Source organism: Sciurus carolinensis, chromosome 1 (assembly GCF_902686445.1).
Source record: "Sciurus carolinensis chromosome 1, mSciCar1.2, whole genome shotgun sequence".
Taxonomy (NCBI): domain Eukaryota; kingdom Metazoa; phylum Chordata; class Mammalia; order Rodentia; family Sciuridae; genus Sciurus; species Sciurus carolinensis.
The window spans coordinates 156,029,418-156,051,945 of NC_062213.1; the positions used below are offsets into that span (position 1 = coordinate 156,029,418).

Consider the following 22,528-nt stretch of genomic DNA (forward strand, 5'->3'; position numbering starts at 1 on the left):
AATTGCTTTCCCAAAAAGGACAATGAAAAATTCTCCTCCCCCAGTGGCATAACAGACCAAAATGAGAAACATGGCTGCAAAATAAAGGAATGTTAGCTGACCTAGGCTGGGTCTACCCAGCTCACAAAAAGCAGAACTAGATCCTATTTTCCATGCTGAAGTATGAGCACCCACATCCATGGGGCATGAAAAGAAGTACTCCCAGCAAAACAGTAACTTCAAACACACATCAGCACATGCATCTAGGAAACTTTGATAGGACAAACTTTGAGTTAGTTCATTTAATAATTACATATTAGAAAGATGGCACCTACTGTGTGCCAGTAATTCTTGCCAGGAAGTAGGGACACATTCAAGAACAAAAATAAAAATTCCTGCCATTGTGGAAATCACATTCTAGTAAGGAAAGAACAAAAAATACACATAACACTTAAGTAAATGATTCCATATATTGGAAGTTAATAAGTACAATGGAAAAGAAAATGTAGAGCAGGACAGACAATAGGCTGCAATTTGAAATAAGCAGAGTAGACCCCACCGAGCGGGTAACATTGAGCAAAGACTCAAAGAAGGTGACAAAGTCAGCCACGCAGATGTCTAGGGAGAAGACATCTCCCTAGAGATGAGGCAGAGGGGAGAACTGGTGCTACAGCAAAGAGGCTAATAGGGTTGGAAAGGAGAGCAAGGGGGAGAAAATTGGAAATGAGGAGTTAGGCCATACAGGGTCTACATAGGCCACTGCAACAACTTTGTCTCTCATGTTGAGTGAAATAGGGGATCATTGTGAGCACCACTATGATTCGACTTACGTTGAAAATGAGTAAACAAAAATAACAACTTTAACCTACATGTTTCCTTCCACAGGTATTCAACTATCAGGAGACTCTTTTTATTTGATTTTATTTCATTGGTTCTTTATAGTTATCCATGACAGCAGAATCCATTTTGATATAATTATACAAGCATGGAGAAGACTCTCTTAAGAGGGTTCAATTCATGGGTGAGAAGTAAATTTTTTGTGTATTGTCCCATGGACCCATTTCAAATAATTTGAGAGTAAAGACCAGTTGGAACGCAGGAGGCTGAGGCAGGAAGACTGTAAGTTCAAGGCCAGCATGGGTGACTTAATGAGACCTTGTCTCAAAATAAAAATTAAAAAGGGCTGGGGAACATAGTTCATAGGTACAATGTTCCGAGGTTTAATCCCCAGTGCAGGGGGGAAGAATAACTGTTGGAAATAACCTATATAAGTTGTTCCTACATGAATTTTTTTTTTGGTCAAGTTACAATTTGACCAATGCTGCATAACTCATCTTCCTTTTGCATTTGCATGGCTTCCACAAAATCAAACTCATAACTGGACTGCATTACCCAGGTAATATTTAAGGTACCTTCAATAATACACTGACCTTAGATTGAAGCCAATGATATTCAACATCAGGAGAAAGCACCATTTTGGCTTAAAGCCATATGCCCTTAACTGAAGAGTTCCAGTTTTGTTTGTTTGTTTTTGTAGTGCTGGGGATTGAACCCAGGGCCTTGTGCATGCAAGGCAAGCACTCTACCAACTGAGCTACATCCCCAGCCCAAGAGCTCCAGTTTTAATCTGTATAACCTCAGTAGTATATTTCTGCTGCACTTACACATGATTATGATTGCTATTTTTTCCATACAACCTAAATAGAAAAATATTGTGGATCAATTTGTACTTATAAATTTTCTGGTAGTTACATTTAAAAAAGTAAAAAGGTATCAGTCATATTAATTTTTAAAATATATTTTATTTAACAATATAACCCATATATTATTTTAATAAGTGATCAATATAAAAAATATTAACAAGATATTAATGTTATATGTGAAGTTTTGAAATCTAGTATATATCTTATATTTAAAGCATGTCTCAAATCAGACTAGTCATATTGCAAGAGCTCTGCAGCCACGTGTAGCTTGAATAAGTAAGGGAGGTATATCCCAAGCTTTATTTTGTACAATACTAATTACATGAAATGCTAACTCCATGTTTTATTAATTGAAATCTGCTCTTTTTCCACACTTCGAAGATTTCTCCAAGCAAGACACATCTTCCAATCAATTAATAATGGCAGTTTTTTTTTCCTCTTTTTCTATTGGTACATAAAATAATGATATACACTACAATCAATGGTGTCTTATGCTTTTGTGTACATACCTCTCACATGAAAAGGAATTTTTCAGTCAAGTAAGTTTTAGAAAAGTTAAGTAGAACAAAAGCAGGCTTCTCTTTTATAAGATAGCCCAGAGATTTTAATATGTTCATGTGAATTTTTAATTTCCAAAAGAGAGATACATTATGAAGCTCCCCCTCACACACAAAAAGGACAGTTTTATTTCTGAGCACTTGGTGATGTCTTGCAGAAAACTATGTTCCACTAAACACAATACAGGATACTTTCTTACCATGCACTGTAGGTGAAGGGCTTCTGGTGGGTTGAAGAAAGGGGTCACTGGAGGCATTGGATGTGCTCAGAAAAGAACCCAGCAAATCTGGACCTGATGGTTTGGAAGGTGCTCCAAATGGGTCAAAGGTGGCACCTAGAAAACAATGGGGGAAATATATTGCTTTGTCCTATAAGTTCAACTATTCTATAAATATTGAACAGTTGTTACTATTGCCTGGCCCTAGGCCAAATACTTGAGGAATCAGGATGATGGGTGCCTCCTGGCCTGCTCCCAGGCCCATTCTATCCTTGAAACTTCCTGCATGGCTAACAATGGACCCAAAGGATTTCTGACCACACAATAAGCCCACCTTTTGTAGATCAAGGAGGTGTCTGCACTTATCTGCTGGATAAACCATAAAAACTGTAACTGAAGCTCCCTTGACTTTTGAAAATCTTCATAAGGTGGATAAGTCAATCAAGGTTACAGAGAACCTGAGAAGACAAGACTGACAGATGAATCAATGGGCACCAAATCCATGCGCAGACCTCTGGGGGGTTCAATGAAGAAACTATGCTTGTGTTGAATGCCCATGTTAAGTGAATTATCAATAAGTACAGCCTTTGCTATTAAGATAAACAGTGGAAGGGCTGGGGTTGCCGCTCAGTGGTAGAGCGCTTGCCTGGCATGTGGGACGCCACACTGGGTTAGATTCTCAGCACCACACGTAAGTAAGTAAAATAAAGGTCCATGGACAACTAGAAAATATTTTTTTAAAAAAGATAAAAAGTAGGAAATCATGACAAATAGTTTCATTCAGTTTTCTTTTTAAATGGTCTTCGGCTCACTTAAAAGCTAAAATGAGAGTAGTGAAGAAAAATGAACTCTCGTCAAGTCTTGGGTCCTATGGAACACAAACATTTCCAAAAGATAGCTTTTCAACAAACCAGATGCAGATTCAGTGAAGCAAGGAAAAGTTTGTGAATGATGAAAAGACCAGAAAGAAAGTGGGAAGACAGAGTTAATGACAATAATGCTGCAAGAACCAAGACTCCATCCTTTCTGAGAGTTTACACTGTCTTTCATTGACCTCAGCTGATCCTCAATGTCACCCTGGCAGATAGAAGTGGCATCACATTCATTCTATAGACAATGAAACTGCAGCTCAGAAAACCCAGTTTCTTGCCCAAGGTCAAGAGAATAATACGACTGGAACTCATGTTCAATTCTTCTGACTCCAATTCTCAGGAATTTCCCAAAAGCATCTCACATTCTTCACTGTCATGAAATGAATGGGATGAAAATCGCTGAGATGCATGGAGTTAATTGGCCCTTAATTTGTCCTTACTGGACAATGCACAAAATCCCCTTCAGCTCCCCTGAGTGAGATGTCACTTCCTAATCTGTAAACACTGAGCTAATGGCTGCTTCCTAGAGAGGGATTAACCCATTCTAGGAACAGACAAGAATCAAACCACTTAACAAACCAACCCCACTTCCATAATGCAGGTAGGACACATAGCTTAATAAGATTACAGTTATGGTTTCTTTCACACAATGCTCTCCTGACATCTGCTGGACCTCAGATGAGCCTCAGGGGGCAGCAAAGTACTGACAGTTTCCAGGACTTTGTCACATGAAGTATATCCTTTACCTCTTTTTATCCACAAAACCTTATCCTTTCTATAAAATGAGAACACCAAAATTTTTAGTGTAACCATGAGAGTTCATTGGGCTAATCCCTCTATATCTGGGTTTGAAACCAACCATTGGAAGATGCTAAAATCTCACCATTACTCGGAACGTTTAATATCTATCACCTTAGGGTAGAGGCATTCTCTATAACGCAAAGTAAAATGCTGAACACCATAGATGAAAGCTCAAAATTTAGTCCCCTGAGCAAATTTTGAGATAACCAAACACTTCTCTGCATAGTCAAAGTATTTTCAGAAGACTACAATTCCAGGAAGGCATTGCAGGAAATCTGAAGGAAAGTTCTGGAGTGAAAGGCCAAGTTTTGAACCCTGACCTCATCAATTACCAGCTATATGAACTTACACTATTAATTCAACTATAAAATGGGGATAATGATATCATATCTCTATTGGGTTTTTATAAGAACTCAATCATGTTTAGTGCTATATTCTATATCTGGCAAATGGTAAGAATGCCACAAATATTAGCTGTTATTTTTATACCATTTATCCATCTACATCTCAAAAAGAAGTAACTAAAGCCTCTCAGGCCTGTAATCCTGACAAAAGAAAACCTACCAAACGAACAGTATTTCTATTTTCTCTCATATTCTCCATTTAATGAAGAACTAAATATAGACTTCTAAGGAACTTTCAGGGAATTGGAAAAGTCCAGCTTATTAAGACAGTTCGATTCTGCCTTCCTGGCCTGAAAGTTATAATTCAAATCTCAGCAGTGCAGAGCAATTAGAAAAACTTACCTTCCCCCACTCGTAGGGTTGGCGATGCAGAGGTGGAGGTGGCGGAACGGCGTGGTGTTGACTGGGTGGATGCAGGTCCGCTAGGGTGAAACACATCTTCCACCCCTGACTGTCCAGCCTGGGCGGGACCAGCTGCACCTCCACCCCCAAACAGGTCACTCAGTAGTTCAGAATTGGAGGGAGGCGCCGCCGGTGGAGAGAAGTTCTTACTCACGTCGGACCCTTCTAGGCCCAGAAGGTCCACCTCCTCAGGAGGTGGTGGGGCAGCTGGCTCCTGCTGCTTTTTGCTGGGCTTCTTGGCACCATGATGCTTGTCACCATTGGCATTGCCATGCGGACTGGAGAGCGTCAGAAGTTCATCATCGGATTGCTCACTCTCCTGATTCACTAGCGCAGCATGGTCCTCCTCACAAAACGATTTCTCTGATTTCTGATCTAAGGAAGACCAGTGAATCAAAAAGAAAAGAGAGTTAGTTACTGACCACGATGCTGTTGGGGTTTGTTCCATTATTTGTACATCATTCCAGGGAGAAGGATTCAGCTTTGAGCAAATAGTGCTTTGGGATCCATACCAATGGAAGACTCGAACATTTTATATTATATTCTCCTACCACAGCTGAGCATCAGAGAGGCAGGGCAGTATTAGGCTATAGAGCAGGAACTCAGGAGCCAGGCATCCTGGGATTGAACCCCAGCTCCACTACTCACTGGTTCCGTGAGTATGGCCTTCTCTTTGTTTCCTCCTCAACACAATAGGGCAATAAATAGTACCACACTCACAGGCTACTGTGAAAATTATGTGAGATGATATTATAAAGTGCTCAGATCAACAGCAAGTGGTATCTAAATGTTGATGATGATGATGATGATGATTTTTACTGTGAACCTAGGAACATTCTTCTATCACTGAGCAACACCACCACATGCACACTCTTTTATCTGAACCTCTCAGAAAAGCTCTATTTTATTTTGAGACAGGGTCTTATTCATTGCCTAGGCTGGTCTCAAACTTTCAATTCTCCTGCCTCCGCCTGCTGAGTAGCTGGGATTACAGGCATGCAGCACCACACCCAGGTCAAATTTTTATTATTGTCACTGTTATTAATTTCCAGGTACTATGCTTGGTGTTCTGCGGGGGAGGGGAGTAGAACAGTAATTCCTAGTCCTTTGTGGACACCATTCACTGACTTTTACTTCTCTCTGTGGCCTGCAGACAAAAGCAAGGACTATCTTCCACAGGTCAAAGCAGAAGGGACTCACACACCTACTGAGTAAACAGAATGACTCTGCTTCTGATGGTCCTTACACCAAGCTGAAAGGAGCTCAAAATGGCCTCAACAAAAAGCCTCTTCTGGGGAAGGAACAAAGAGATAATGAGTGACTTTCCAGGCCCTGCTTGAGATAAGCTTCCCACAGAAGGTTGTTATATAATGTTAGATAGGCTCACATTCTGAATCAGGTCCAAGTCCACACCCCTAATCCCCAATTCTGAAATGCAGAAAAAAACTATGAGAAGGGAAAGGCTTTCCTAAGTCTGGTACAAACTCAGTTGGCAGAAAAACCTGATTGGAATGGATATGAAATTATTTAGTCTTCCTTTGTCTCACTTAGGGTTATTTCTTACAGGTTTCACTGAAGAAATATTAACATGCTTAATTATAGTTGTGGTCTGAGATGCCACTGGGGATGTTAAGAAATATACAGTTTGTATACTGTATCACCTTTTCAAAATGCAAAAAATTTATGCATTCCTAAACACACCTGGCTCTGAGAAGTTCAGATAAGAGACTGTGCATTGGTGCTAAAACCTCTTTCAGAGCCTACAGAATTGATTTATAATTTAGTTGTAGTTTACTAAATTGGCAATGGAAAGGTAAGAGTGAAATTTTATTGAAGTTCTTACTGTGAGGAAGATACAAGGTAAGAAAACTAAGAAAGGGTTGCAAAATCCGTCTACGGTATGGATTTGACTGGGTTTATCCGAGTTTGAGAAAATTTTGGTTCCATTTCCTTTTTCAAAAGAAAATTCTGAAAGTAAGTCTTTCACTTCAAACGAATTCTATGGATAATTTCTTCAACAAACACTGAAAACATCTAAAGGGATACTGACTCACATTCACACATCAGAGCAAAGTCTACCAAGAGAGTTTTAACTAGGTCATCTGCAAAGCCATTTGTCACCCTTTCATACACAGAGTCCTGACTATTCAATTCTAAACCAAACCTTGCACTTGGTCTCAGCAAACGCTTAAGTGAGGATGGCCAATTTATGTTGATTGGGATGCCAATGTTACTGATGGCAGCAGTCTGAAGTGCTTTGTTGAGAAGGATCTGAAAACATCTCCAGGTTTGGGAAAAAAGAATACAGTGATGGAGCCCTGACTTCCGCTAATGAGTGTTTAAAAAAAAAAAAAAAAAAAAAAAAAAAAAGGTAACAGAGACATATAGGCAAGGTGTTTGCCTTCCCTGTGCCAGAGTAAGCTCAGTTCTGCCCAGCTAGTGCTTAGGGCACTCTGGAGGAAATGCTTGACTTTATATTTTTAGAATATTTAATTGAAGGCAGGAAACAGAGTCCTTTGCTAATTTCTTTATATTGTCAGTTAGCCTAAAGGGGGATCTTAGAAAATACCACAATTATCCAGTAATCCAAGAAAGACATGGCCAAGAACACAGCACAGAGGAGGTAGAAGTCAGCTGAAAAGGGCCTTTGGCATCAGTCTGAGAGTACCCATGAAGTTGAAAGTAGGGGAGTCGCCTGATTTGAGAAAGGCGTGAGGGGGAAGGGTATAAAATAAGGGGGAAGGAGCCTGAACACCTTCTAATTGCTATTTTAATTTAGACAGCTTGAAAGGCTAAGTGTCTCTACAGAAGAACCATAATCATCTAACCATGCGAAGTTAGAGAAATGCTTTAAAAGTACCTTGCCAACAGAGAGAGGCAAAGAAACCACTTTGCCCCAAATTCCTGGGGTTGTCTGGAGGGATATCTACTGGAGCCTGTCCTGCAAGACAAAAGGCCATGCAGCACCGATGAAACACAGGGAGTAGGGCAATGTGCTAAATAACACAAGGTTTTGGCATGAAAAATAAATACCTCCTAAGGCCAGAGTATCTTGATGCTCCTGGTGAGAAGAGAAGAGGATGCTGGGGTTGACGTCTTTTGTGCAGTAATGCTCCCATGGTGGGGTTAAGTCTATCACTTTGTCCTGGGGCTGTAGCTCTACGTCCAGCGTCACCTGAAATAGCTGAGGGTATTTTTCTGGTACATCACATGCATCTAACTCAGGCCTAAAAAGGGATTTAAAAGAATAAGGCTAGTGAAAAACAATGAAACCAGCATAAGGCTCAGCACAGCAACCACCATAGGTAGACTTTCAGGTTAACTAGAAACTCATTTCTGCAGAAGGCTCAATCATTAGCTAGATATAGTACTTTGCTTTTCTGTGCCTCAGTTTGCCCATCTCAAGAAAAGAGAATAATGTCTATTCAAAAACTATGGAGATTACAAACGTAAGAGCACTCTGGAACACAGAACTGATATATCCAGCCAGGATGCACTGGCATGGCCAAGTCAGGTACTAAAACAGGCCCGTGGTTGCCATTCTGACCCTGGAATATCTGTCCCTATCCTGGCCCCAGCAACTCCCACCTATCGCTTATTTGGTCAATCCCAAGGTCCCAAACCACCTTATGAAATCGCAACTAAGGGCCAATGTCTGGTACAGAGGGGTTCTCCAGAGCCCTGCTTTAGTGCTGGAGCCTGTTATCTATTCTGATAGATCATCAATCATACCATACACTGATTTAATTGCCAATCCCAAAGGAAACACAAGGAAATACACAGATACAAAGGATCAAACTAATAGTACTTTGTTCCTTCTTTGTTTACTCTTACTCCCTGTATGGTATGGGTTTGGAACTTCCCCCAAAAGCTTACATATTAAAAACTTGTTCCTCAGTGCAGTAATGTTCAGAGGTGGAGATTGAGAAATGATCAGATCACAAAAATTCTAACCTCATCAGTGGATTAATAATGTAAGTGGACTGTATGAGTTGAAAGGAGTGAGCCTTTGGTTGTTTACCTTAGGGACTATATCCTGTCCCTGACCCCTTTCTCCCCACCCCCCATCCCATTTCTTTCTCACTCTCTTCTGCTTCCTAGATGCCATCAACTGAGCAGTTTTCCTCTCTGACACCCTTACTCTTCTTTGGAGTCAACCAACCACAAACTAAAAACTTTGAAACTGTGAGCTAACATAACTCTTTCCTCCTTTAAATTGTTGCTCTCAGGTACTTGTCACATTGGTGGAAAACTGATTAGAACATTCCTTCACATGGAATTTTAAACCTTCCTATTTGAAGTCTTTGATCTATTTGTACTTCTCAGGATAAGTCATATTCAATGGAAAGTTTTCAAACGTACCCAGCCTCTCTATGTGGTGGGGCTACACTCAATGATCTAGCAGCACAGGACTCTGGGGGAATACACCATGGCACTGAAGAGGCTCAACACTGCACAGCTACCCTGTGCAAACAGGCTTTCTGTCCAAGCAGTACTCACTTGGTGAACTTTAATACCGTTGTGTCCAGAGGGATGAATCCAGAATGAAACTGAAGCTGGAATATCTGTGTGTTGGTCACCTGAAAATATCCAAGAGAAATAGATTACAATTGATCAGTGAAAGGGGAATGTGATCGAAACGTTATATTTTGGGGAACCATGTACCTTCAACTCTTTCTACATCTGCATCTTTGTTTGCTATGAATATTAAATGTCTCCCCATTCTCCCCTTCAAGAACTCTGCCTGGGCAAGCCATGTCCTCATCCACTGCTATCCTATGTTCTTGCATGTTGCCAGGCTTTTCACTCATCGTATTCCTTCTTCTCAAGATGCCCTGCTCCAACCTAATAAACTCATCCTTTGAGGCCCACCTTGAAAGGCATATCCCTTCTGGAAACTCTCTGGGCTACCACTGACTAAACAAACTGTTCCTATTACAGCACCTCATCTCCACTACCATATGGTATTATGGATATATGTACATGTGTGAATTTTCCTGTTGGGCTGTGCTTCTTAAAGGCAGGGACACGGTCTTATTCTTTTTGATCCTAGACACCTAGTCAATGGGTGGAACACAACATGAACTTAGCAAAATTTGTTTAATTCAAATATGATAACTTGCAACATCATTCTTAAAGCCAAAGTCAGACAGTAACCCAGATATCTACCAATTGATGGAAAGATTAATAAAATGTGGCACAGTCATACAATGGAATATTATTACTTGGCTATACAAAGGAGTGAAGTACTGATACATGCTGTTACATGGAGAAACCTCAAAAATATTATGCTAAGTGAAAAAAGCAGCTACAAGACATCATATATGGTATGATTCCATTTATACGAAATTTCCAAGGTAAGCAAACCGAAAGACACAGAAAATAGATTGATGGTAGTCAGGAGATAAGAAAGAGGAAATGGGAAGTGATGGCTAATGGGTACAGGGTTTCTTTTAGGGGTGATTAAAATACTTTGGAATTACATCATTCTGATGGTTGCACATCCTTTTGAACATACTAAAATCTACTGTATTACTGTATTATATACTTGTAAAGGGTGGCTTTTATGTAATGTGAACTTTATCTCAGTAAAAAATTTCAGAAAAAAACCACAATTATTTAATTACATATCCTTAGTTGAAATCTCCTTCATCATTAGTGGAAAGGCACAGTATCTAAAGAATATGGTTTACTAAAAGTTCTAGGACTACCACCTCCTGCCATGGTCATCATACCAAGGACTTGGGCAAGTCATATATCTCCAAGTCTCAATATCCTCCCTTGTAAAATGAGGAAGATGGACATAAGCAACCTTTAAAGGCTCTTTCAAATTCTAAAACCACAAGTCACTCAAACCCAAAGTGATTTGGGGAGAAGATTCAAAATACTTCTATTAAAAACTCAGATGGGCTAATGCCATGATTCTTCCAGAAAGTTTACCTTAGCCTGCAGCCGGCTCCCAATGGTTGACCTCAAGTGATACATGGAAACAACCACATCTCCTTGCACAGTGATGTTCAAGGGAATGAAGATTTTTCCATCTTGGACCCGGTATTCTCTTTAAACAGAATCAAAACAGACATTAAAAAAGTATCCAGTCTGGTACGATCACACAGACACAGGCATAGTGCTCTGTGGCCTGGCCAAGGGACCTGTCTGCCCAGACCTGGACCTAGAAACCGCTTCTTATCTTGAGCAAAAACAGAAATGCAGCCCATGACAACTAAGGGAAACCCGGTTCTGCAATGGAAGGGCACTGGTCTGATGTACTCTCAATCTCACCTGGACTTCCAGAAAGTACAACTGACCATCCCTACTTTGCTGACCTCTTATTTTCCTCAAATGCATCATCCCTTGTATATTTGCCTTTTCCTAACCTTAAACTAGTAATAAAAGCAGAGATTAAAGGAACAAAAATTCAACCATGATCAGTATAGAAACAGAAATGCCATAGTCTGGTCTGTGAGTCTTGACTACTAATCTCCCAATTCCATCTATTCCCTACTGATGTCATTTTATGTTACCACACATTCCCTTCTCTCCACCCCATCCTCAACAACCTCCCACTGGTATCTGCTTTTCATCATAGATTCTATAACTTCTCTAATTATGTCATCATTTATACAGTTGCTCAGCTAGAAACTTCATTCATCCCTGATTTGCCATCAAGGACATCTCCTTCTTAAATGTCCAGGTCCTCTGTCCTTCCACACCCCCCACACTGTCTTAATGTAGCTCATGCTAGTCCCTTAGTCTATAATGCTACCGGATGTGAAAAGGAGCCATGGGTTCCCTCCATTTAGATGTGCTTGTCTGTGATCACTATTGACACTGAATTTTTTTTTTTAAAACAGCAATTTCACAGTGATATAATCCTGCAGGAAGAACACAATACATTTTGCACAGGAATTGAGCAGTACACACAAAGTGAAGAAAAAAAAAAAAGACTCACTTCATTCGTTCAAATCTGTGCAGGTTGTATATATTTTGGTTTCTCCAATCAGTACATCACAGTAAGGACGACATCCATTTCTCTGTTTGTTGAAAAAGGGTATTGGACTGACAGTGATGGACTTGATCGTGAGAGGCTTAAAGTGAGGGCGATAGGGCTTGTCCGCTAGTAAGTCACACATATAGCCCAGGTATCTGAAACAGAAGATTGCCGTTAGGGGGCCCATCACACCAGAGAAGCACATGATTTCTGCTATGAAGTTTGTCCTTGCAAATTTTAAAATTGCAATAAAAATTTCCTGTTAATCTGTGCAACATTAAATAACAAAAGAGAATGCAGACAATATTTTATCCACTGACCTCACTGTACTTCCCCAAAGAACTGATAACAGGGTATTTATTAAATCCAAAAGCTTATGGGAGCTTTACACTAGCTTAATATTTATACATCTATTCTTATTTCATTTAGTAGATTAATTTTATCAGCTGAAGAGTAATTTTTGAATGTTAAAATTTTATCATCAGAAGTACTTTTATAATCCAAAAAAGTAAGAAGATACAATGTAAATAAGAAAAAGGTAAGAAATGATGATTAAACAAAAGAAAATAGTTATCTAAAAAGGGTTTCCCTTTCTGAGTCACTTTTCAGATTATCCTTTATAATCCACTTCCTTGTTCCTCTCATAATAAAAAGCGAAATTTAAGACTTCTCATTCTCTCTATATTTTTGCATTTCCTCTTATTAATTGTGAGGATCATTTGATAAGTATAACCAGTTACTGCTTATATTTCAATAAAGACCTAAATGATGAAACAGAAAGGGACTGGGAACAGAGAGAGCTTGGGATCAGAGATAATGTCCTGGCTGTGTCCATTAGATATTTTAGATCTGGGGCAAATTACAACCTATCAGAGTCAGTTCTCTCACCTATAAAATGAAGGAAGTAGATAAGTATTCTTTAAAGTTTCTAATTTTAAAATCACAAACTCATATGGGGCTTATGGAAGTGCATGAAAATCCAATATCCTAATTCAATTCAATAGTTTCCATAGTTCAGAATAATGCCAGATAAACTAGAAGGAAGTTAGGAAAGTGACTACAGGACAGATTCCAAACCGTGCACAGTAGCAATCTGACCACGCTTGCTAGGATCCTGCACCTCGCTTACTGTACCTCCTGTGGGATGGTGACAGTCCGATTCCCGGTCGCTTCGCATACAGCAATCGAATAGCAGGGCCAGGACTAGAGTAGAGATTACAGAAAATGAACATAGCACCAACCAGAATTGACGATGCCGCCCGTCCATCCTGTCAGAGAAGATGCATAAAGTCATCAGGAACATGATCAGATCCAAGAAAAGCTGCACTTGCAATTAAGAGACAAGGAGGGGAGAAATCCTCCTAACGGGGTGCCTTTCACTTCAAAACTGTTGGTTTGAAAAGGAAACTTCACTCCAGCTATCTCAATCACAAAGCAGTAGGAAAGACTTTTTCTTAGGATAAAACTCATTTTATACTAACACAAGAAGTCCAACAAAATAAATTTGACTCACTTATATTTAATGCAAAATAATGTAATCCCTTAAAGTAGCTTTGGACTTTAAAGTAGCATTCATTGTAGCATCAAAACTCACAAGTGAAGGCTCATGGTTTAGGACTGGAAGTAAAGAGCTCACAGGTTAGGCAAATGCTGCTTGATAGAATATGTTATATATGTATTTCATCCAAGTGTGCTACAATGTTAATATAAAATTTAAAATATCAACTGACACAACCTCATTCAACATAGGAACAAATCTGTTATGAACTGACTGTGTCTTCCCAAAACTCATGTTGAAATGCTAATTTCCAATGGGATGGTATAAAAAGCAGGGATTTGGGGATAGGTCATCAGGGGGGAAACCTCAAGAATGAGATTAGTGTCCTAAGAACAAAACACCCTCTCTCCATCACCCTTCCCTTCTCCCTCCTTCTGTCCTCCCTGCCTCCTTTTTATTTGCTCTTGGCATGTGAGGATACAAGGAAAAGACAGTCATCTGCCACCCAGGAAGCCAGCCCTGAGAAGACACTGGAACTGCAGATACGCTGATCTTTGACTTCCAGCCTCTAGGACCATGAAAAATGGATCTCTACTATTAAATCAATCAGTCTATGGTGGTTTTGCTTTAACAGCCTGAGCTGTTAACACTCTAGGCCCAGCATCTTCTAGAATACTCTTAAGTGACAGGGAGTCTACTGCTACCTGAAGGAGCTCACTCCAGCTTACAAAGTGCTTCCTTATACTGAATATGTTGAGTTAAAGTCTATTTCTCCTCAGCCTCTACTTGGTGATCTTCATTCTTCCTTCCATGATAAAAAAAAAACAAGCCTATTCCTTTCTCCCTGTGACTGTCCGTCATGTGTCTGCAGTGCTCTCCCTCTCCACGAACACTTCAATTTTCCACATTAAAACCAATCCCTTGGACTCTTCATCCTTTGGAATTTCATTCCAGAGACCCCTTCATTTAGTGCACTTTTCTGAACAGACTCAGGTTTTAAAACATCAGCCTAAAATGTGCTGCCCAGGGTAGAGTGCAAGAAATGAGTTCTGAACGAACTAGAGAGGAAACAGCACCTTCCTTAGTCTGGACACTGTGTTTTCATGCACATTAACTAGAATAAATGTAGGCTAAATCACAACATAAGCTCCGTTGATCTTCATATCCACCGAAACCCCTTGTTCTTTCTCAGATCATCTGGTAAGCTAATAGACAATATGTTTCATCTTTTAGAACCAGAATTCAGGGCTGTTCACTTATCCTATATTAATTTCATATTGTTAGTTTCTGATAAACAACTAAACTACAAGAACTTTTTAATCCAGGTCCATTATGTGACCCTCCCAACTCTGAGAAAATGGATAAGCTTGATTTCCACATCTTCATCATTTTGTTAATCTGGAAAGCAAACTATGCTAAGCATGGTGACATAAGCCTGTAATCTCAAAGACTCAGGAGGCTGAGGCAGGAGGAGTTCAAAGCCAGCCTCAGCAACTTAGGAACACCCTGTCTCAAAATTAAAATTTAAAAAATGGGCTAGGGATGTAACTCAGGTAAAGTGCCCCTGGGTTAAAGCCCAATACAACTAAATAAATAAATAACAACCTAATGAAATCTTCCCCATGAAAATGCTGATCTACTGTTCACCTACCTTGGAAGCAATATTCAGCACCCACCCAACTAAATATACATCAACTTAGCCTACATTTCTCCATCTTAAACTGTAAGAAACTAGGGAATCACATGCAGGAATTCAACAAACTAGTCTATTAGCCTGGTTGCAAAATGTCCAGTTGGTTTGATGTTTACATTCATAATGAACCCATGTGGACTCCTTTATTCTAAGAGTTTAAAAATCATCTGAGAAAAGATTCATTAGAATTTTTTCCTGAAGGGCCATCAAGGATCACCTGCCTATAATTTTCAGTATCAGCCTTCTCCATCTTTGAGGGAAATCCCTTCTCAAGGCTTTCCTGACACGTCTTCTTCCTGTTTCTTTATAGAACACACTGAGAATCCAGAACTGCTTCTCCAAGTACTTTCAGTAATCCATCATATAATTTAAACCCTGAGAATAGATTAATTTTAAGTACTGTGAGGTTTTCTTACTACTTCAATATCTATCAGCTTTGTCTTAATTATCATTGTCAGCCCTTTCTCAAGAAGGAGGGGGGACATCATCCAGTAATAGCACAGTGAAAAATATATACTCTGACTTTTTTAGAAGAAATGAATTACTTCCAGTACTATGCTCAAACTCCATTTGTGCGTTCATTTGTTCCTGTTCTCAATCACTTATTCAAATCTTGCATGTCTGGGGTACAAAGGTAACACAGACATAGTTCTTCCCTGTGAGATGCTAATAGTCTAGTGGGAAAACTGACAGGAGAACAGCTTAGTATGGTGCAGTGTAACAGATGCCATAGAAGATATTGACATACACAGTGGGAGGGTCCGTACTGTGAAAATGCTTAGGAGAGTCTGAAAGGTTTCATCCCAAGTTGAGTTTTACAGGACAGGTAAAAGGCCTGAGAGAAAGGGTCAGAGAAAGGCATTTTAAGAAGTCAATGCCCAGGGCTGGGGATATAGCTCAGTTGGTAGAGTGTTTGCCTCACAAGCATAAAGGCCCTGGGTTCAAATCCCCAGCACCGCTTAAAAAAAAAAAAAAGTCAATGCCCAGAAAATTATCAGTCCCAATGGAAACTGCTCTACAACACAGTCTATTTAACCATTTTGGTCTGAGCTGTGCAATAATCAGATAAGACAAAGGGGGCTTACCATTTTTATTCAAACAAAAATTGTGAGAAAAAATAAACATGACAATATGTTTATGTCAACTCTATTCATACAAAACTCAGTACATTACTACCTATGCCCACAGCTTTTTCTTTCTACCTCTTTTAGAATACTTAGCACATTTTAGAGTTCCCACATTATGTGGGTTGTGTATGTATCTGCCTCTTCCAGTAGTACGTAATCTTTAAGCCAAAAATAATACATTCTTTCTCACTTTTCCATCCCTCACAATGCCTAGCTTCTAAGTAGGGGCTCAATAAAGCTACTAAACTCAAATGTTACCTATCCATCATTCTGGACAGGACCATCCATATCTGACCAAACCAAACCACAACCACCAACCATGGGTACTCACCAAGCAGTGGACAACACAGACGTTTTTGGGATTCTGTAGCAGCCAGTTATACATATTCCGACACACAGCAAAGAGGTTGTGCAGACTGGGAGCCTGCCTAATGGGCCAACTGCATTCTGAGACCTAAAGAAACACAGCAAAAGGAAATGAAATCTCCCAGTGCCTCCTCTCCATAAGCAGGTGTCACATCAAACTTCTTCTGAAAGTAAAACCACATTTCCTTCTACTATAGCCAGGAAGGGTTGGAACAGGGTCTAAACGCAGAAAGAAAAGGTGTTTAATGCAGTAATTTTTAAATCAAAGAATGTTTCTGTAGAGACATAGAAACACAATGGGAAATGCATTTTAAATTAAATAAGACTATTTATGCTACATTTTGGATTTTTTCCCCTATTTCTCTAAGGTAACATAGAATTTTATTTCTATTAAGTATCAAGTTTTTACCTGCCTATCAGATGCTTCGCTGTAGGATTATGTTGTAACTCCCATACTGTCCCTAATTTTACCTCAGCTCTCATGAAAACATGGAAAACGCTATAAAGCAAGCTAGGGGAAGCCATGCACGGGTCTTATTTTTCTCTTTGAATGAGGAATCTCTTGTATCATTTTCTTAACACACATATTCATTTAACATGTTATGAAGCATCAGTTATGTTCCAGGAATGCTACTTGGTATGACCTGTACAATAATCAGATTAGACAGACACTCTGATCTCCATTTGGTAAGTAAGAAACTGGACTCTCAGAGGTTGTTTTATTCAAGGACACATGCTGATCCACACATGCACTATGGCTCAGGTCTTCTCAATGTTAATCCTTGTGCTGTGACAGGCTACCTGCAGAGATTACAATTTGCTTTAAAGTATTAAGGATAAGCCTCAATTGTTTAGATATCACTAACTTAACTAATAAACAATAATAAGAAGCTTTGACTTAGGCTAACTTCACAACCTCTTTAAATCTTTCTTTCTTCATGAAAGATGGTGCATGCTACTTACCTATGTCTAAGGGTTGTGGGTATTACACAGAATTGCATTTCCAGGACTTAGCTCATACAAAAAGTGATCAATAAATGCTAGTAATTATTATTATTATTTTAGCAAGCAACTGCCAATCAAAGCTCTGCGGTCAGGAAGAGTGGGCTACATTTAAAAGGATGAATGAAGCTCTGTATGGCAAGAGTGAAGACCAAAGGGCCAGACCATACAAGGCCTTGTTCAGAAGGTGGGAGAACACTTAAGAAGGAAAGTGACTCAGATCAGCATTTTCCAAAGACTTCTCCAGCATTAACACGGAAGACGAAGGTGGAAGACAAGAGACTAAAGTCAGGGATGCCAATCGGGAGGACGGTGAGGAGATGAAACAAGGGATGATGGTGGCTTAAGCCAGCCTAGCAGCAGTGGGGTGCAAACACAAAGGCTCAGGAAAAAGAAAGAAAGTGGAATACCTGTACCCAGACCTCAGGGACTGATTACATGGTAGTAAAATGGGCATGTAGAGGGTGTACTTAAAAGGACAGGTAGGAAAAGTGAAGGATAATGATTATGTTTCTGGCTTGAATGACCAGACAGAAGGAAAGAAGCAAGTGTCATTTCCTGAGATAGAATTCTGGAGAAAGAATAGGCTCTATATGAGTGGTTTCACTAGAAGGTACTCTGCAATACTGATACCACTGGCCTAAGAAAACCCAATGTCACCATTATCATGCTTGACAGTGGGAAAGGGGAAGGAGACTTTTGGTTTTTTGGGTTCTTTTTTTTTTTTTTTTTTTGGATAACCAGAGACTGACTGATCAAAATATAAATGGGAATTTTTTTTTTTTTTTTGGGTGCTGGGGATTGAACCCAGGGCCTTGTGCTTACAAGGCAAGCACTCTACCACCTGAGCTATCTCCCCAGTCCCCTTAAATGGGAAATTATTTTGACCTCCACAGTAATGCCTTGGAAAGCAACACATGGAGGTTCCCTTTCTGAAGCTGCCAAGAAAGCCCATTCTTTTTAGTTAATTTGTAAATTTTTTCTATAAAATAATTGTAGGTTGTATTGAGAAACATCCAGATTATCTATTTTATACTTTTTGGTGTTACAGGTATGGTTTATGAAACAAAGTACTGAAATGTTTGACATAGCTACAAGACAATCCAGGGCAATCCAGTATTGGGTTTATCCATTTAAAATCAGTCAATATGATTCAGGTCCATTCTTTAATCCCAAAAAATATTCCTCGTTTGAGGTATACTCCAGGGACGGAAATGACACTAAATTAAAAAATCAAGGTCATCTTTGTGCCTCCGTCCTTGTCTATTTTCATCTTTGACAGCTTTTATCCATAGAGTGTCACGGTTAAGACCACAGGTTAGGTTTTTGCCTGGATTCATCAGTTATTACCTGCATTAACTTCTTCAAGCTTCAATACTCCTGACTGTGAAGTGCAAGTGAACGTTAAAGGATTGTCGTGAGAATTCAGTAGCACAACCTGAACACAGAGAGTGCTAGCTTGTTGTCAAGTTGCATCGTATTGACTGTTCATTCCTATCTCACTCTCTAGCAACTGAGTTGCATAAGAAGAGAGACCGCAGCTTCTTCATCTTTGTAACCTCAGAGCTCAGCATCCATGTGCTGTTGCTCTCATGGCTGATGCTCAGCAATTACTGGCTGAGTGAATGAATGAGTAAAAGAATAAAGGGATGAACCCCATTCAACACTCATTCTTTTTTTGTAATAAGATCTACCTATTCAATACCTTGAGGAAGGAACGGGTAAATCAAATTTGTTGTATTTTTTACATCACAACAGAGTAAAAGTAGAGGAAATTTGTTGTCCTAGCAGATATTTTTAAAGGTTTTAAAAACTATATGTCTCACACCAAATTTCAATATCTGGAATGAGTCTCGGCTAAAAGTTGGCTAAATTGTTTTTAGCACAATGAGCTAATAGCTCCAGAATCATTAAATCAATCAAGTAAATAATATTAATTTAAAGAACTCCATAATTATACATTTACTTGATGCATGATTATTTACCATTAGGCAAACATATAATTAGAATTTTAAAAAAATCATGTGCTCTGTCTAAAGGAGGACAAACATGAAGACATAAGTGAAAATAAAAAGCAATTTTTTAAAGGAATTAAGTCACTGCAAGTTACTTTGGCAGCTCTCTTGGATTCATTATCCATGTGATAAGCAGAATAACCAGCTATGTGACCGCCTGGTGCTGTTTCCAGCCTCCCTGATCACCTCCTGGAGTTGCTGGGCATCAGGAACACCATGTTGATTACCAGGCTGCCACAATACCACCCGGTGGGAAGAGGCCAAACACCACTGGGGCTGAGTGCCATTCCATTTTCATCTCTCCATCGCCTCTCAGCATGAGACAGCCAGGCAGCAGGATTCTGCTCACTAAGCACATAAGCAAAAGGTGCAGCAGAGAATCAGACTAAAAAACCATGTGTAGCATTTTATGAACCTCAACCCTTTGTGAAAAATGGGTATTTTAGTCAATTGCTCATTAATGGCATTTTATTATTTATTAATAATATTAATCATAGTTACCACTTACTGAAGGCTAAGTCTAAGCCAGTTACTTCTAATCAAATTTATTTCTTACAATAAACCTACAGAAAAAAACTGAAGAGTACTCGTGAGATAGTTACTCACATTGTCATACTCATCCTACACAAGAGAAAATAGTCCAAGCACAGGTGAAGTGACTTGCCAGAATGAGGAACAGCTCAAATATGAACCTAGGGCAATTTTTAAAGTTTGAAAGTTGTGTCTATTATATGAGTTCATCTCAATAAAAAGTTATTAAAATTTGTGTTCTCTCCACTATCCTAGCCTATCTGATTATTAGTAAGAATTCCATCTTGCATTTGAAGGGCGGTGACAGCTTCAAGTGATGGCTGTGTTTTGTCAAGGCCAAGAGGCTCAATTCATATAAGACTGCCTAACTTGTGGGCTCCTTGGTCCTCCAGCTCCCAAGCTAGGTACTGTTTTCTACATCATTATTTTCTGTCCTGACACTAATGCATAGAGGCAGAGAGAGAGAGATGAGGTTTGGATTGTAAGATCACGATTCTATAACCACCCCCTCCCCAACCTCAAACTAAAGCGCAAACCATTAGGAGCTATAGGAACCTCTTCAGTGGGCTCTGAAAGGAAAAGGGGGAAGATACACAGACTTCCAATCATGAGTCCTTTATAAAACCTAAGTCAATAATACATTTTCCAAAAATCAAATGCAAGAGTTGGTGGTTTAGAAAAAAGTCAACAGGAAGGAAGAGTCTAAAAGATCCAGCTGGGCTACTGGATTCCAGCTACTAGCAGCACTCCTTCTCATACTGTCCTTCCTGGGTGGGCAAAGGGAGAAAGGGGGGTCCAGGTGGCAGTGGAATGTCATTATTCAGAACTTAAGAGCTTTAGGGCCCAGTTAGACTTCTCATTTATTACCAAGAATTTTTCATTAATTACCAATAGCAATGCCAAGAAATGTGTAGGTGGTAGTTCTTGATGTTCTGAGGTTTAATTATAAACTTGTGCAGAAACCAGAGCAAAATTGGGGGCGGGAGTGAGTACAATGTTTATGTTGGGGATGATTTTTAAAGTCTGATAAAGATAGTGATGATGATTATACAATAAAGTGAATGTAATTAATGCTACTGAATTGTATACTCAAAAGGGTTAAAATCATACCCTTTATGTTATATATCTTTTATAACAATAACGTTTGTAAAAGTGGAAGCAGAGGTTTAAGTTCTACAACCCAGTGATTCTAAATACACAGTGGATCTGTACATCCTTTTAACTCAGATTAAGAATGTTTAAATTAGATGATGTAGCTCATTGGTCTCCAGGACTTTACTGTCAGCAAAAGTATTTTTAACTCCTCAAGGTGGCTAGTGACCATGAAGAGTCAAAAAATGACATTCAATACCTCCTCTACAATCCTGAATAGATGTTCTAGAACCTCATGTTCAATGTGGGATCATCTGCCATGCATTGTTTTAAGTTGAATTCTCTGCTAAAGTGAGACTAAACACAGTTCTGTTTCAATTTGGCTGTATGCTGTTTCAAATACAAATATAAATAAACTGCTTTGTGATTATTTTATAAAATTCCCATCAATTCATGTGACTTCAAAGAATAAAATTAGTTAAAATACAGAAGGACAACCCTCAGCACTCAGCAAATTAAAATCTTCCTGGAAACAATCTTCTATGCCACCACCACCTGCATCCCCAAATATGCAAACAATCCCATAATCAGTGTAAATGGACTGAGGTATATAATGGCACGGAGATACATGATGCATACAGAGCTAGACTCCATGAGTCTGCAAATAAAACCAGCCCTACATTAGATCTTTTCCAGCACTGGTTATTTATGGAAACCTCTGCCATCTACATTTATTAAAATAAAGTTTAATTGCAGATCTAGCACTCCACTAAACTACGAAGAGGAAGAAATGGTTCTAATCCTTGCAGACTGGAGGAGAAGAACCAAGAAAACTTTTCTAAGTAATGCAAAAATGGGATGCAAATCAATTCACTATGTTAATGCTGGGGGGAGTAAGGGCTAGGGATTTGGAAAGATAAGGATCAAATCAAAAACAGAGCTAAGATAAAAATACTAAGGCTTTGGGACTCTTCCTGAGATGCAACTGAGCATTGAGGGAGAATGGTCAGAGGGTCCAGTTCTATTCTGTCAAGTTCTGGGACTATTGCGAAGGGCCCAAGATGTGTTTAGAAGAAAGAACTGGAAAAGCCTGTGATATGAAGAATACTCCCTTAGCAAAGTTAGGCTAACGAAGAAGAAAGTGGAGGTGTGACATGGATGGCATTTTAAGGAAAGACATAGCTCATGCACAGATAGTGTGTGTGGGCGCAGGGGTGTGTGAGTGGTGTGTGTGTGTGTGTGTGCGTGTGTGTGCGCGCGTGTGTACATTGGAGCAT

At 39.4% G+C, this 22,528-nt stretch overlaps 1 protein-coding gene across 1 annotated transcript in view; it reads right to left on the reverse strand.

The window, feature by feature from the left end:
* Positions 1-22,528, reverse strand: part of Dnajc6 (DnaJ heat shock protein family (Hsp40) member C6) — a 96,920-nt gene that overhangs the window by 23,152 nt on the left and 51,240 nt on the right. Inside the window, 9 exon segments of the mRNA XM_047519719.1 lie at positions 2,440-2,574; positions 4,877-5,311; positions 7,797-7,877; positions 7,970-8,163; positions 9,437-9,516; positions 10,877-10,994; positions 11,885-12,082; positions 13,062-13,195; positions 16,577-16,699. Of these exon segments, the coding sequence (XP_047375675.1) occupies positions 2,440-2,574; positions 4,877-5,311; positions 7,797-7,877; positions 7,970-8,163; positions 9,437-9,516; positions 10,877-10,994; positions 11,885-12,082; positions 13,062-13,195; positions 16,577-16,699 (1,498 nt within the window).